This window comes from Cygnus atratus, chromosome 5 (assembly GCF_013377495.2).
Source record: "Cygnus atratus isolate AKBS03 ecotype Queensland, Australia chromosome 5, CAtr_DNAZoo_HiC_assembly, whole genome shotgun sequence".
NCBI lineage: Eukaryota > Metazoa > Chordata > Aves > Anseriformes > Anatidae > Cygnus > Cygnus atratus.
The window spans coordinates 12,676,527-12,691,800 of record NC_066366.1 but is presented as its reverse complement, the minus strand read 5'-3'; the positions used below and the strand labels follow the sequence as shown (position 1 = coordinate 12,691,800).

The following is a 15,274-nucleotide window of genomic DNA, read 5'->3' as shown; positions in this document are numbered from 1 at the left end:
TGCTGTCACTAGAAAGCATCCCAGCATTTTGCTAGCACGGGGGAGAGCATCTCTGAGGATCACCCACGCAACAGAGCATCAGACTGACTGCAGCAAATGGCTGCATCTTCAGGGTGCGGTGGCAGGTCTGTCTGGATGACCACCACAGCTTTTGTGATGACTAATATCCAGGAGTGTCGGCCTGGCAGCATCAGCTGAGCACCTTTGCTGGACTTCCTTCCCACCACACTGCTCCAGGCCTCGGCTCCTTCTCAAATGCATAAACCAGTGGTCTAAAGGTTCATTAGTTTTGTCATAAAAAATACATAAAATAAGAGTTAATAAAAGTCAATGTTTGGCTTATTTTGGCAATGTCAGAGCCTGTTTAAATAATTGCTGAAGATTGCAGAGCATCCTGGGTAACACAGTTGGGAAAAATGCAGCTGATTCCAGGCACATGCACAGTTGCTTAACATTAAAACCAGAACCGCTGCAGCCTTGGGCAGTCTGAGACACTGCCGACTCATTTTCTGTGTTTTGTGGGAAGTTTGACCAAGTTTATGACCTTATCTGTGCGGGTGAGTGTGGTCACATGCATGTGGGCTGGTGTCTTTATCTGTTCATGCACGTGGCCAGAGAAAAAAAGAGCATTCAGAGAAAAATTGACAGCTTCCTTAAGCCAAGGAAATGCCTGTGAGCTAGAGGGGAACGTTTGGGCAAGGGCTAATAGCAACACACTGCTCATCTCCATCAATGTCACTGCAGCAGGGAGTGCTGAATAACTGAGGCAAATGGCATACGAGAGGAAAAGGCTTTCAGCTGTGAACTGGTCCGGTCTGCGCTCAGGTCTTCTAGTCCTGGGCAGTTGTTGTCAGCTTGTGCACAGAGGCAGCTAGAGCCATTATTACCAAGTCTTTTCATTTCCACTAACAAGAAAAGGAGTGTAAGGATGAATAATATGATCCTACCTATAGATCTCTATCTTACCAAGTCGCACAGGGGGCCAGCTGGTTGGAGTGGTGAATTAGTATGTTTCTACTGAGCTGAAACTTAAACATTTTATATCTGGAAAACAAACCCCATGCTCAGAAAGCAACTTTTCTGTCAGCACTGCCCAGAGGTCCCCACAGCACAGTGCTGGCATTTCAGGCAGTTAGTGTTTCCCTAGACTTCCAGTGCTGAATGTCCAAATGCAAAATCTTCCAGTACTGGCACGACCTTGGTTTCCTTTTGGACTACCAGCAAATACCCCTGTGCATGTTGGATGTCTGTCTTTCTCTCCTAAGTTATCTCAATTCTGCTTGACCAAGAGGAGAGAAGCAAGGAAATCTGGTTTCCACTAAAAGGAAGATGATGTTGGGGAAGAGACCAGAAGAGTGGCCCAGCCATATTCAGGATGCCCCTGAGAACAAGGGAGGCCCTGGGATGTGAAATGCTGGTAGGGAATCTAGAAGTCCTTGTTTCCATCACTAGGCAAAGAATCTTCTGCCAGTGAGAATCTGCATCGCCATTACTAGTAGAGATACTCCTTCAGGTCAGATGTACAGTGTAGTAGTCGCTTCCCCAGCAGAAATGAACTCACTGGTTTAGTGCTCCCTGGGTGTCCATGCTCGTTGTCCTGTATCTCTGGCAGTTTGCACACCATTGCGTATAACTCCATGCTTTCCAGTCTGGCTGTGTTGATGGCTCTCTCTGAAGCTCATTCCAGCATCATCATGGTTGTCGTCATGGTGCAAGGGCGGGGGGGCACAGGAGAGAAAATGCGTGCTTCACACCTGCCTTGTCACCTCACCCGCAGGTATGTGATCATTTCCCGGGAGGAGAGGGAACAGAACCTGATGGCCTTCCAGCACAGCGAGAGGATTTACTTCCGTGCCTGTCGTGACATCCGGCCTGGGGAGAAGCTGCGGGTCTGGTACAGCGAGGACTACATGAAGCGGTTGCACAGTATGTCCCAGGAGACCATCAACAGAAATCTCACAAGAGGTGAGTCTCTTTCCACCCTTTCCCCAGTCCCCTTTGGCCGCCACATTTGTTGCACCAAGTGCAGTGGGTGAAGTAGGTAATGCCCAGGCTGTGCGAGGAGAGCTGCCCTTGTACAAGCAGCTCACATCTGGGCAAGAGCCCCCAGTTCTGCGTGCCGTGAATGGAAGTTGCTGCACAAGAAGGACAATGTGAACACTGTCATGGAATCATAAGAGAAAGATTTGTGTTGTGTTGTGTTTTGTTCTGTCATGTTATGTCGTGTCGTATTGTGTTGTGTTGTGCCATGTAGTGTTGTGTTGTGTCGTGTCGTGTTGTGTCGTGTTGTGTTGTATATTCTGTGTGCTACCAGGGCCTGATACAAAGCCCAGGAATCACAGAGCTCCCCGTCACAAAACTTTCTGGCCTGAGGATTGCCAAACTGGTGGTCCCAGAGACAGGTGCTGGGTTTTTCTTTGAACATACCGCTTTCTCTGGCTCCTGTGAGCAGCTTGTTGAAAGGAGCTCTGGCTGGTTTTGCGTGCATATGAAAGAGAGATTTCCTTGGTGTGTTTGTATGTCCATTTTCCTGGCTTAATATATCTCCTCTTTCTTCAGAAAGATAATTTGGGATCGGCGCGACATCAGCTCCTTAGTCTTACAACCTTAGAGTGCTTGTACAACGTACAGAAGGCTTTGTACTTGTCAGATTGATTCTTCCCTGGATAAAAATTGTTACCTTATCTTAGCAATAGTCATGCTGGAACAAACCCAGCGGTCCTTTAGGTCAGTGTAATGTCAGCAATACAGGAAGCTTTAGAGGAAGGCAAAAATTCTTAATGCATCTATTCATCTGTACAATGCTGAGACCTGAAGTTAATTAAGGGCATTTCTTTCCAGGCCTAGCCACAGAACAGCAGGGCCTCGGAGGGGCAGCCACACTAAAAATAACTTTCTAATTAAAATTCCCGTGTATATTATTACACAGCTGCTGTTGCTGCCTTGACTTGGTAAAAGGTGTCTCCTCTTTAAGCATGGGGTGGACAAGATGTCCTGAAAAAGCTGGTTGTCCTCCATCACCTTGGAGTTCTTATGCACTTGCAGTGTTACATCTTGATGGCTGTGCTTGGGCAATTCCCACTTCTGAATTAACACTGGTATGAATGTGCGTTTCTCTGTTAATGACCGTATTAATCACTGAGTGATCAGGTACATGCTGCAGTGGTTTTGCTGCATCCCATGCAGATGTTAGCTGTCCAGATGGCTTAGTACTTTCTGAAAGGGCTGCAAAAGACAGACTGTGCCCTGAGAGGAGCTGTGTTGCAGCACTGGTCTGGAGGGGCTCCAAGGCTTTGAGCCCTGCCCTACAGACTTGCCTTTAGTCTTGATTCATCATGGTGCCATGGTTTGTGTCAGCTGAAATGATAACACAGCTGGCTCGGTGCTACGAGTGCTGTGAAGATCTGCCTCTGAGCTCCTCAGGACCTGCCTCACACTTGGGTAGAAGCTTAGGTGGCTGTGTATACCGTCCGAGAAAACTCCTGACATCCTAGTGAGCCCATCCTGCGGCCAGCTGGGCTTCAGGCTGTGTTCGCAAGAGGACCACAGAAGCGTTGTTAAAATGGAGCATCACTTGGGGCCACTGCTAGACTTGCGAGACATTGCAGCCTCAGCTGGGAGGGCACTAGGGGGGGCGATCAGAGAAGGGCACAAAAATCTGCTGGGCTGTTTCCTGTTTAAAAGATTCCAAATTCCCTGCAGATGAACCAGTAAAGTGAAGTCGCAAGCTTTACTAACTCACAAAAAGTAACATGGTTCCTGGGTTTTGTTTCTATCGGTAGTTTCTGACCCGCCTCATCACTGGAGTTGATACCAATAATATGAGGGATCGTCTTGTGATTTCTGGCTTTTCCATAGGGCCAAATCGTTCAGTTGGCTAGGGGAAAAAAATCACCAAGAAAGAAGAAGGATCCATTCTCTAAAACCCTACCTCTGCCAATAGTTCTTAGAGTCCATAACAGAGAAAATGTTAAGACAGAGACCCAAAGCTCTGCCCTTAGAAATTCTCCAACAGGATGTGTTGCAAACAAGGTCTATTGTTATGGATTCCCTCAAGAAGTGTCTGGGGTTCCCAGCCAGCATCAAACCCAGTACAGACCCCTGCCATGCAGGCCAACCCTTTTTATGGTGCCTTACTCTAACTGTTTTGAGTCTTGCATCTTTTCTGCATTCTTAGCATTGCTCTCCTTAGAGAGGGAACAGTAGCTTTTACTCCGTAACTCTTATGAAAGCATGAATACACTTTAAAAGCAAACAAAACCAAAAAGCAGCATAAAGCAGCGTCTTGTTTGGGAAGCCATCAATGCTTGAAGTTATTTACAAGATAGAAGAATGATGGAAATTGAGCCAAACCTATCGTCTTTTGAATTTCCAGGTAAGGAAATCTGGCTATTCCCTTTATTTTAAGCAATTAATAATTTGTATGAGGTTGCTTTTATTAATGTGTTTTGTTTTTTTTTAATCACTGAATGGCCATGCTCTTAGACTCCACTGGCACAAGCTAGGTATCCCATCCTTGGAGGGCATACACCATAGCTCAGCTGACAATGCGTACCTTGGGCTTTAAGAGTGCAAGTTATTTCTACTCCTTTGCCTTTGCATTTCTGGAGCAGCCTCCAAACTGAAAGAGAGTAAAGGGGTTTGCAACCTTTGTGCTGTGGCGTGCACAGATGCTGGGGTTCTTGTGAAACAGTCTGAATCTCTCACTGCACTGCTGTACACTCGATACCTTTTACCAAGTCAAAACAGGCACAGGTCTTCCAGCCAGCCAAAATGGCATTTGGGCTCTGGGCGTTAGGTTCCACCATGATCAGTGATTTACCTCATAGGCTCCTTCCACCGCAGGTTGGTTATACCGCCAGGTTAAACAGGCTGCCTGTAGTTTCTCTTCTCTTTAAAGTGTGTGGGTCCTACTCCACTGTGGCTACCCAGGACTGTCTCTGTTTTTGCGGACGTGCCCATTAGCAGGGCTCCTCCTCTCGCGAGCCTCGGTTTCCACTGAGTTGTATCAGTTCCCTGGTTTATAACGCAATGTACAGACTGCAGGGATTCAGCCTACCTTTTTGTTCTTTTTTTTTTTTTTTCATTCAAGTTTTAGATTGAGGGATGTTGCTCGGTTCCCGGTGATAATCCCCACCCCTCATTTTCCTTTCTAGGAGACAAAAGGTTACAGAGGGAAAAGTCAGAAAAGAATGTGGAAAATCAAGAGGATATGAGGGGGCCACTCCAGCTCACGACATTAAAGCAAGGGAAGAGCCCCTACAAGCGCAGCTGTGACGAGGGGGAATCTCACCCCCAAACAAAGAAAAAAAAGATTGACCTCATCTTCAAAGACGTCCTGGAGGCTTCATTGGAGTCTGCCAAATTTGAAGAGAACCAGGTAGCAACTAGTACACCACTTTCCGTCAGAACAGCATCTAAATACCAGGCTGAAGACATATTTGAGAGGTGTGGCACTGCCATGCAGCACGGCTCCCTGAACCTCGGCAGAAACCGGAGTGAAGGGGAGTGGAAGATCCCCCATGGTTCCTCTTTTAGTTCTGCCAAAGAAGTGGGGATCCTTGAAGACGAGGAAGAAGAGCCTCTGTCTCTGAAAGCAGACAGCCCAACTGAGCTGTCACTGGCCTCTGCACAGGGCAACTCCCATGAAATCCCCACCACCTCCTTCTGCCCTAACTGCATCCGTCTGAAGAAGAAGATCCGAGAGCTGCAGGCCGAGTTAGACATGCTGAGATCTGGGAAGTTACCTGAGCCACCTGTGCTACCGCCCCAGGTACCCGAGCTCCAAGAGTTCTCAGACCCCACAGGTAAGCCTTGCCGAGTATCAGCCTTCTCCAAACCCTGCCTAAGGAAAGTAGTGAGATGCCTGTGTGCTGTGTACCCATCTAAAGCGTTTTGCTCTGAGTATTCAGGTGAACACGTGGTTCCATGGAAAGTTCGTTGTCAGGTTTTGTGAACGGGTGGGACAAGAACTGATGCTGGAGGCACAGTGGAAGACACTGTCTGGGAAAGACTCTGTATGACGACTCTCTCTATTTGTTGCCATTGTAATCAATCATGCACTGCCAATAAAAAAGACATTCCATTGCAGACAGTTTGTTTGCTGTATTTTTGATGCATTCTCTTTCAGCGGAAGCCCCTCCCCAGTACCTTATATGCTACCAAGAAGCATTGCTTGAAAGTCCGAATGACTCAGTGGTAACACTGAAATTTGCGCTCTTTGTGTATGAAGTAATGTGTGCCTCACTGGAAGGCACTCTCTGTTTTCTCCACTGCCTTACCACAAAACATGTGCCCCTTTCTGAAGGTACTTCATTTCTAACAGGAACATGCTATTGAGCAGCCAGGAGCCTTCACCAAAGGAATATTTGGGTCATATCATGTAATGTGCAAGTAGCCAGGATGTACTGTCATTTCTTGCTGTCCTTTGTGGCATGTTGGAGACAAAGTTCATATACAGAAACGTTGATTTATTTTTCCTTCAAAGATGTAATTCAAATTCTACCCATAGTGCATTGTGGGCAGGGTATGTCCAGCTCATCAGGCAGTGCTCTACTGTCACAAGTAGTATGCTTCTCTAGCTCAAAGTCTTGGTAAATACCTTATTTTTTCCTCCTTTTCTTTTTTCTTTTTTTTTTTCCAGCTTCAGAAAGCATCATCTCTGTTCCCACTATCATGGAGGATGATGATCAAGAGGTGGATTCTGCTGATGAATCAGTTTCCAATGACATGATTGCTGCTACAGACGAGCCTTCCAAGATGTCTTCTGCAACGGGCCGGAGGATACGGCGGTTCAAGCAAGAGTGGCTTAAAAAGTTTTGGTTTCTGCGGTACTCCCCGACATTGAATGAAATGTGGTGCCATGTCTGTAGGCAGTACACAGTGCAATCCTCTCGGACTTCAGCCTTCATCATTGGCTCGAAGCAGTTCAAGATACACACAATAAAGCTTCACAGCCAGAGCAACCTCCACAAGAAGTGCCTGCAGCTTTACAAGCTCAGAATGCACCCAGAGAAGACAGAAGAGATGTGCCGAAATATGACCCTGCTCTTCAATACGGCCTACCACTTGGCTCTGGAGGGCAGGCCCTACTATGACTTCCGGCCTCTGGCAGAACTACTGAGAAAGTGTGAACTCAAGGTGGTGGATCAATACATGAATGAAGGAGACTGCCAAATCTTAATCCACCATATCGCCCGGGCTCTTCGAGAGGACCTGGTCGAGCGCATCCGACAGTCTCCTTTCCTCAGCATCATTCTGGACGGGCAGAGTGATGACGTGCTTGCCGACACAGTTGCAGTTTATGTACAGTACACAAGCAGTGATGGGCCTCCGGCAACCGAATTCCTGTCTCTTCAGGAACTGGGCTTTTCTACAACAGACAGTTACCTCCAAGCATTAGACAGGGCCTTTTCCAGCCTGGGAATCCGATTGCAGGATGAGAAGCCAACTATTGGCTTGGGAGTTGATGGTGCTAACATTACCGCCAGCCTGAGAGCTAACTTGTTCATGACAATCAGAAAGACCTTGCCGTGGCTTCTCTGCTTGCCCTTTATGGTACACAGACCTCATTTGGAGATTTTGGATGCAATCAGTGGGAAGGAACTGCCATGCCTGGAGGAGCTGGAAAACAATCTGAAGCAGCTGCTCAGTTTCTATCGTTACTCTCCCCGACTCATGTGCGAGTTGAGGGTCACTGCTGCCACTTTGTGCGAGGAGACTGAGTTCTTGGGCGACATTCGAGCAGTGAAGTGGATCATTGGGGAGCAGAATGTGCTCAATGCTCTAATCAAGGATTACCTTGAGGTTGTGGCCCATCTCAAAGACGTCAGCGGCCAGACCCAGAGGGCAGATGCTTCCGCAATTGCCTTGGCCCTCCTCCAGTTCCTAATGGACTACCAATCGATTAAACTCATCTACTTCCTGCTGGATGTGATTGCTGTGCTTTCACGCCTTGCCTATGTCTTCCAAGGGGAGTACCTTCTTGTGTCGCAGGTGGACGATAAAATAGAGGAGGCTATCCAGGAGATCAGTCGGCTAGCAGACTCACCTGGGGAGTACCTGCAGGAATTTGAGGAAAACTTCCGTGAAAGCTTTAATGGCATTGCTGTGAAAAACCTACGGGTGGCTGAAGCCAAATTCCAGTCAATCAGAGAAAAGATCTGCCAGAAGACCCAGGTGATCCTAGCCCAAAGGTTCGATTCCCGTAGCCGGACATTTGTGAAAGCCTGTCAGGTATTTGACCTTGCAGCTTGGCCCAGAAGCACTGATGAGCTCATGAGCTATGGGAAGGAGGATATGGTACAAATATTTGAACACCTGGAGACGGTCCCATCATTTTCCAGAGAGGTTTGCAGAGAGGGGATGGACACCCGAGGGAGTTTGCTGATGGAGTGGCGAGAACTCAAGGTGGATTATTATACCAAAAATGGTTTTAAAGACTTACTCAGTCACATTTGTAAATACAAACAGAGATTCCCCCTCTTAAATAAAATAGTTCAGATCCTCAAAGTCCTTCCCACCTCATCGGCCTGCTGTGAGAAGGGGCGCAATGCCCTGCAGAGAGTGCGCAAAAACAACCGCTCTCGGCTCACACTGGAGCAGCTCAGTGATTTGCTGACAATTGCCGTTAACGGGCCGCCCATTGCCAACTTCGATTGCAAACGGGCGCTAGATAGTTGGTTCGAGGAAAAGTCGGGCAATAGTTACGCACTGTCAGCTGAGATGCTGAGCAGGATGTCGTCTCTCGATCAGAAGCCGATGTTGCAGAGCATGGACCATGGCTCTGAGTTTTACCCCGATATTTAGAAAGGAATGCCTCAGATCAGAAAGCTGTTGAATAATTTTTTAAATCTATACTCTAAACTTTGATATATTATATAAAATATATATATATTATATATATTAAGGAAAAACCCACACTGAAAATTTAAAAGTTAAGACGATGTGCGTCTGATAGAAGCTAAGCAGAATTTTAAAGATTGAGACAATGTTTAGAAATTTACTGGTGTCTCCAACCATGGCAGCTGCAGTGTAGGTGGCAACATTTCATTCTTTAGAAGCATGTGCTGGGGCCATACTCTACATGTTCAAACCTAACAATCTATAAGCTAGATGACGGGTCTTTGTCAGCCTCCTCCTCCCGGTGGTTTCCTTTGTACGTGTGTTGTTGGTTTGTTGGGTTGATTTTTGTGTTGTTGTTGTTTTTGTTGTTTTCCTCAGTTTTAATCTCTGCCTCTCTTTTCGTTGTTCAGTCCAGTTATTGAGCCATTTGAGCCTTTTGTTGACGACCGTCAGATTTCTGATTTCCGACAGAGCATCCTGTGCATTTATGTTGTCCCTGGCTGCCCAGCTCCACCTGGTGCTCTCTGTTTGAGTGGGAGCTTCTCGCACTCACAGAGGTTACTGGGTGGGGGGAAGGGCTGGGGCTGGGTTTTTGTTTTTTTTTCTGATTCAGAAACACATGCCTCCACTAAACTGTGATGTCCCTTTCTCAGTTCTCCCTACTTTTGGGCTGTAGAGTAATACTTGGCTTTCAGCTCCTTTTATGATAACCATAGTACCAGTCTATCATACATATATTATAACATGATGTCATGTGCAGACTATAAAATAGCAAAATAGAGAAGGCAGGGGGAAATTTTTGCATTTATATTTTTATATTGTAGGAAATAAATATATATATATATATATACAACTATTCATTCAAAACCAGGGCTGCTGTGGAAGCTAGACAGCCAATGAGTCAAGAGCCATCTCTGGGCAGAGATTCAAAGGCTTAAAAAATTATATTCTAATTTACATTATTTATACTATGTCTTTATAATCCTAGATTGTTGTGGGGTTTTTTTGTTTGTTTTGTTTTGTTCTGTTTTGTTTGGAATGACTGAAAGAAAAACCTGCTGCAGTTTGGTAGCAGGGGCTATCAATGCAAGATTATCTTGGATTATAATCATGTGATGATGTCCTATAAAGGTTCACGTATTCTCTTGTGACCAAGGTAACATGTTCTACAGCACAGCAGACTGATGACAGCAGGAAGAAGGGATGCTCTACTTCTTCCTGTGAAACATTTCTTCCTTTCTTGAAGGGATGCGGAGTCCAGCCAAAATGTGAATGGGGGACTTGCACCTTCTATCACAAAAGAGATTGTTCTGTGGGCTTGGGGTTCTTCTTTGTTTTATTATTGTAAAGTAAACGAGCTCCACGCTTTCACAAAATATCACTTCAGGTTAGAAAAGAAAAAAAAAAAAGAAAAAAAAAGAAACAAAAAAGGTGCAAAAACTCCACAGATGCTAGTGCCTTGCCCCGCTGATGTGGCATGGACAGCACCAACCTGACCAGACCATCATGGGAGTGAGAACCTGTTGTCCAGAAGGTCTCCGAGCTGACAAGTTCTCACTTCCCAGAGGGATGAGCTTTGTGCCAAGCTGTGTTGTTTGGAAACATGATGGTGGTATCAGCAACACTGAACCTTTCCTTTCTCCTGTTACCCCCCTGCCCTTGGTCTTGGTGCTAAGATATCTCTAGAACCGTTGCTGCTAGTTGATAGCTTTTCATTTATATAAATATATATATATATATAATATTATTTTATTTTTTAAACTTTTTCGTTTGTTTTCAATGGAGATGTAGCATGTTTGGAACCGATCTCTCTCGGAGTCACTTTCACTGCCAGGGTTCACACACTGTCTTCCCCAGGAAAACACACACCTCTACCTAGATCTCACTCACCTCCCACTAACCCGTTTGCCCTCAGCAGACCTGCACGGTTAATGTCGGTGGGCAACCAAGCCACTGCCTACCGGCTCAGCTCTCAGACCCGCGGACACAGCCAGGCTCATGTTTTTGTCCGAGCTTTGGAAATGCTTCCCCTCTATTCCCATGGCGAGGAGAGGTGGAGCCTGGCTGGAGCTCTTGCAGTGGCCAACCCTTGCCTCCTCTGCCCCGACTCGGCCCTGTTGCGTTTTGAGAGGGGCAGAGCAGCTCCCGCACATGCCGCGGGATGGCCGGGTGGGCAGGCTGCAGTCCGTAGCACTTACTCCCTTTCCCTCATGCCGTACCTCAGATGATGTGTGGCCTGCCGCGGGCTCGTTCAGATGGGGGGCAGCAAATGTGCTGGGGCCCCCTGTGTGCCTCCAAACAGCAGGTGGGCACGGGCACCGGGGCACTTCTCCCCGCCACCCTCTGGCATGTCGCGGGCTAGGTTGGGGCATCGCTCCGTAGTGGCGCCAGGGCATCAGTACACAGCGCCTAGGAAGCAGAAAATTGTTTTATTTGCCTAAACTGTTCTTGCATTTTTTCCTGCCTTTCCCAGTAAATTATGTGATCAAATTGATCCATTTGCCTAAAAGCATAAGAGTTAAGCTGGAAACCCTCCGGCATGGTACAGACTCAAGGCAGCTCTTTGTGTGACCACAAAATAGGGATCTCTGTACACGAGGTGTTTGTGGCCCTCCAGACCCAGCAGTTAGTTTTGTTCATGGTGCTGCCATAAAGCTGACGGACCTGTTTCCTTCCAGGGAGATGGCAGGTCTCCTCCTTAATTACAATTTGAGGAGATGGTAAAAGCAAAAAGAGAGTCCCTGTAGAAGAATTGCTGCTTAGTGGGTCCCTGACCTGGAGATGGGCGAGGTAAACTTAGATGTTGGAGACAGGCAGATGTGGGAGAGTCTTCCTGCTCAAGGTGTGCACAGATGTCTAGGGAAGTGTGGCAGCAGGAGCAAAAATAACAAATATATATATATATATTTGCTGTGAGCTGCTGTCAGAGAGGCCAGCAAGACAGTTTCCCTCCTCCTCTTTTTTAATTTTCCTTTTCTCAACTCCATACCTCTTTGTGGGGGAGAAAAAAATCACCTGCCTTACTGTTTGCAGCACTGAAAACTTCTTGGCATGGGGCTTTTTTTCATGGAGGCCTACGTGAGGGAAGAGACACTTGGGAACAGGCTCCAGGCACCTCTGTAAACAGGAACAATTCCCCAGTGCTTGTGCTGAGCCACCTAAAATGCCTGTGTGCAGCCTCCACTCCAAACCTCTTTGCTTTTTTTGCCACTGGGGAAAAAATGGTACCTTGCCTTGGTTGGCAAGGTAAAAGCTGCCAGAGACTTGTTCAGAAATGAGTCCTGTCATTTGCCACTCCTTCCTTTTGGTTCATTTGCAAATCCCACTCTCATCAGTGACATCTTTCACCGGCTGCTCTTATTCCCAGTGGCAAAATGAAACGTGCAGCGGGTGGCTTTTTCTCCAGGCAGCCAGCTGAAAAAGGGAAAGCGTTTGTTTCTTTTGCAAATAACTTTGCTTGTATCCGTGAGCAGTGTCTGTGGGAAGAGCAATTCCCCGTGACTGGATATTGCTAATACCCATGAGCGGGAAAGGTCAGAGACCCCTTGCATTGGTTATGGGGAGGGGGGAAATGAGCAGTCGCTGCAGCAGCCGCAACACAAAGAAATCCCCATCACCCCCACATGAGAAAATAAACCCAGCCTTTGTAATAGACAAACACAGGTGCTTTGCAAGTTTTCCCTCCAGGTTTATCCACCTATCTCAGATCTGTAGCTGTTACTCACATGGATAGTCCTGTGGATGGAAACGTGACTGCCCGCACGAGCAAGACTGGGGGGAGAGGAATAACAATGCAAAGCGCCGTTGGCTTTTCGGCACCCTGCCTGGCCAGCCTTTCCTGAGAGCAGGTGCCTTTCCGTGCCCTGTTTGCAAATGCAAGCAGCCGGCTCGAGGGGATGCGAGGCCGGGCAGTGGCAGCGGTAGGGAGGTCATGGCGCAGGGCAGAGAGGGGCCACCTCGGCTGGGAGGTCGCTGTGCACTGGCTTTAATCAGTGCCCTTCCCACTGCCCTGACCCAAGGGGAGGTTGTTTTGAGCATATTGCTCACAGCATCTTGAGCGGCTGCAGCAGTGGAGAAAGGAGGGTTTTGTTTTTCTCAGATGAACTCTTTGTCTTCTCTCCTCCCCTTCCTAGCTAGGGCATCTGACTGTGAATAATATGCACCTCTTCAGACCCCAGGGTTTGTACTTCTAGCCCATGGGATTTTTGGTTGCCAATTTCCCCTACCCACTTTTTGCTCAAGCTCCTTGACTCTTATCACCTGCTGCGAAGCAGAACCCCTTAAGCACATGCAGACATCCTTCTGCAGGGCTCGCCCATGGCTGTGGGATCCAGGGCCCTCTGGCCACAAGACCGAACTCAGCAGGGATAATCCTCATGGAACAAGAGACCAAAGCTCTTCCCATACCAGCAGCAGCGCGTGGGAGCCATGGGGAGGAGAGGTGGTGGGCAGGGTCCCGGTGTGTTGTCCATGCTGGGGTTTGCGCTGACCCCGGCAATGTCCCCCATGCCAGTTGCGCTTTTGCTGATAGGAATCCTCAGACGTGATTCAGGCTCCGTCTATTTCTTTCTCACAGCACAAACTCAACCAGGTGGCCCGCAGGGTCTTCGGTGTCCCCTTTCCTTTTTATCTCATTTGTATTGCTGTTTGACCGATGGGTAAAACACCTTAAACAGCCAGCTTGCAAATAAGCAGCAACATGCTCTGCTTTTGCAGATTCCCCTCTCAGCCCTGTCGAAAGAGGTCTTCAAAGCAGAGAAATGGTACGTTGCTCCCCCAGCCATTGTATTCAATGCAGTAATGCCTATGCAATTCCTGTCTCCCTTGGAGACATGTATGATGTGTGTGCATGTAAGCTAGTGTATGTATACAGTACATATGCATACAGTCTATATATTGTATATACGCACATCCCAGTACATATACACACCGTACAAAAGATAAAATCACATGCTTATATATCTATAAATAAAATCCTATATATTTATATATTTCTATGTTTTCGATAGATATAAAGATATAATATAGAGATAGAATCAACCACCCTTGTGTAAGGCTGGCCCTGTGTTCTGGCACAAGGCTTGTAACACTGAAGACTTTGGACTTTGAGACAGTTTTAGCCATACACTGAGGCCTACATTTACACATATAGCACTCTACAGAGAGGGGCTTTGCTGTGGTTAGGGCAAGGGGGCTCCTTGCTGGCATGTTCACCAAGTGCTCAATAAGGTTTGTGTAACACAGGAATGTCATGGTGTGGGAGAACACTCGAGTGTCCTTGTCTTCTTCTGAGCAAGCCTTTGGTGAAGGTCCTGTGTGCTCACACTTGGACAGACATGTATCCCACCCTCGTATGCACTTTTCTGTCTCTGCGTGGATGTGGTTGGCAACTGAGCGTACCCGTGCTGCGAAAGCATGGCTCTACTTTTCCCACCTGTTGTCACTAGCACAGCACGGGGCAAGAGAGCGCGTTTGCACCAGTTATCAGTCGGTGATCAGCGATGTAGCTGGAATAAAGCAAGGAGAGCCGATGCGTTGTAAGTTGAGGGACAGTCACACGGTCAGAGCTGGCAGGGATGCTCTATGGAGCCAGAGTAGCAAGCAAGAAGGGAATGGCTTTGTCAGGCACATCATGCCGCCGCTGTGCTCCAGGAGCCCGTGGGAGCCCTCCCTGTGCAAGCAGACCTGTGCTTATGTGCCCAGCATATCTGTGCTGGGACTTGGGGTGGATCCAGGCAGTGGCTCCCGTGGTTCAGCTCCTCCACCTGCCCCCGTGCCTCTCTCCTCACGCGGCAGCTGTTGGCACGGGCCCGGCCGCACAGTGGGTCTGGCGGTGACAGACCACGAGCAGAGGCCTGGCTGGGCCTGGTGGCCACCTCAATGTACGCTTGGTTGTTTTCATTTTCACCTTCTGCTGGGAGGAGGGTGGGCGTTAATCCCGACAGTTGGCTTACACTGGTATCGCACGAGCCGGCGCTGTGCAAGCTTCCCCCCAAACTCCACATCCCCCCCCCACAAGGCCTCTCACCTCCACACAACTGGTAATCCACCTCAGCCGCGTCCCGCCCGCAGCGGGCAGCTCCCGGCCCCGCTCCTCACCAACCTCAGAGAGGGTTTCCTTGCTCCCAGCCCCCTCCTCTGGATGCCACTGACACTCATGCAGGCTCGGCGAGCGGGCACGCTGCCGCCGGGCCACGGACTCTGATGCACTGCACCTCATGTCGAATAAGCTCGCTGGGCCAGGTGGGGGAACTGCGTCTCATATGCTGTAATGTCCCAGATGCTACGGGAGGGCTGCAGAGCTTTCTGCCAGTTGTGGCGTCCTCACAGGCTCACCCGACTGTTGGCGAGATGCGTTTCTCGTTCTTACTTCCAGAAAACAGAAGGTTTTGTCCCAAACCTCTCCGTACCCCCACCCAAGCACAGCCCT

General features: G+C 48.1%; 1 protein-coding gene across 1 annotated transcript in view; it reads left to right on the top strand.

Annotated features, from left to right (window-relative positions):
* PRDM11 (PR/SET domain 11) overlaps positions 1-8,808 on the top strand; it is a 40,642-nt gene extending 31,834 nt beyond the window's left edge. The window contains exons 6-8 of the mRNA XM_035550392.1: positions 1,778-1,965; positions 5,157-5,807; positions 6,644-8,808. Of these exons, the coding sequence (XP_035406285.1) occupies positions 1,778-1,965; positions 5,157-5,807; positions 6,644-8,808 (3,004 nt within the window). The remainder of the gene's footprint in view (positions 1-1,777; positions 1,966-5,156; positions 5,808-6,643) is intronic.
* The last annotated feature ends 6,466 nt before the right edge of the window (positions 8,809-15,274 follow it).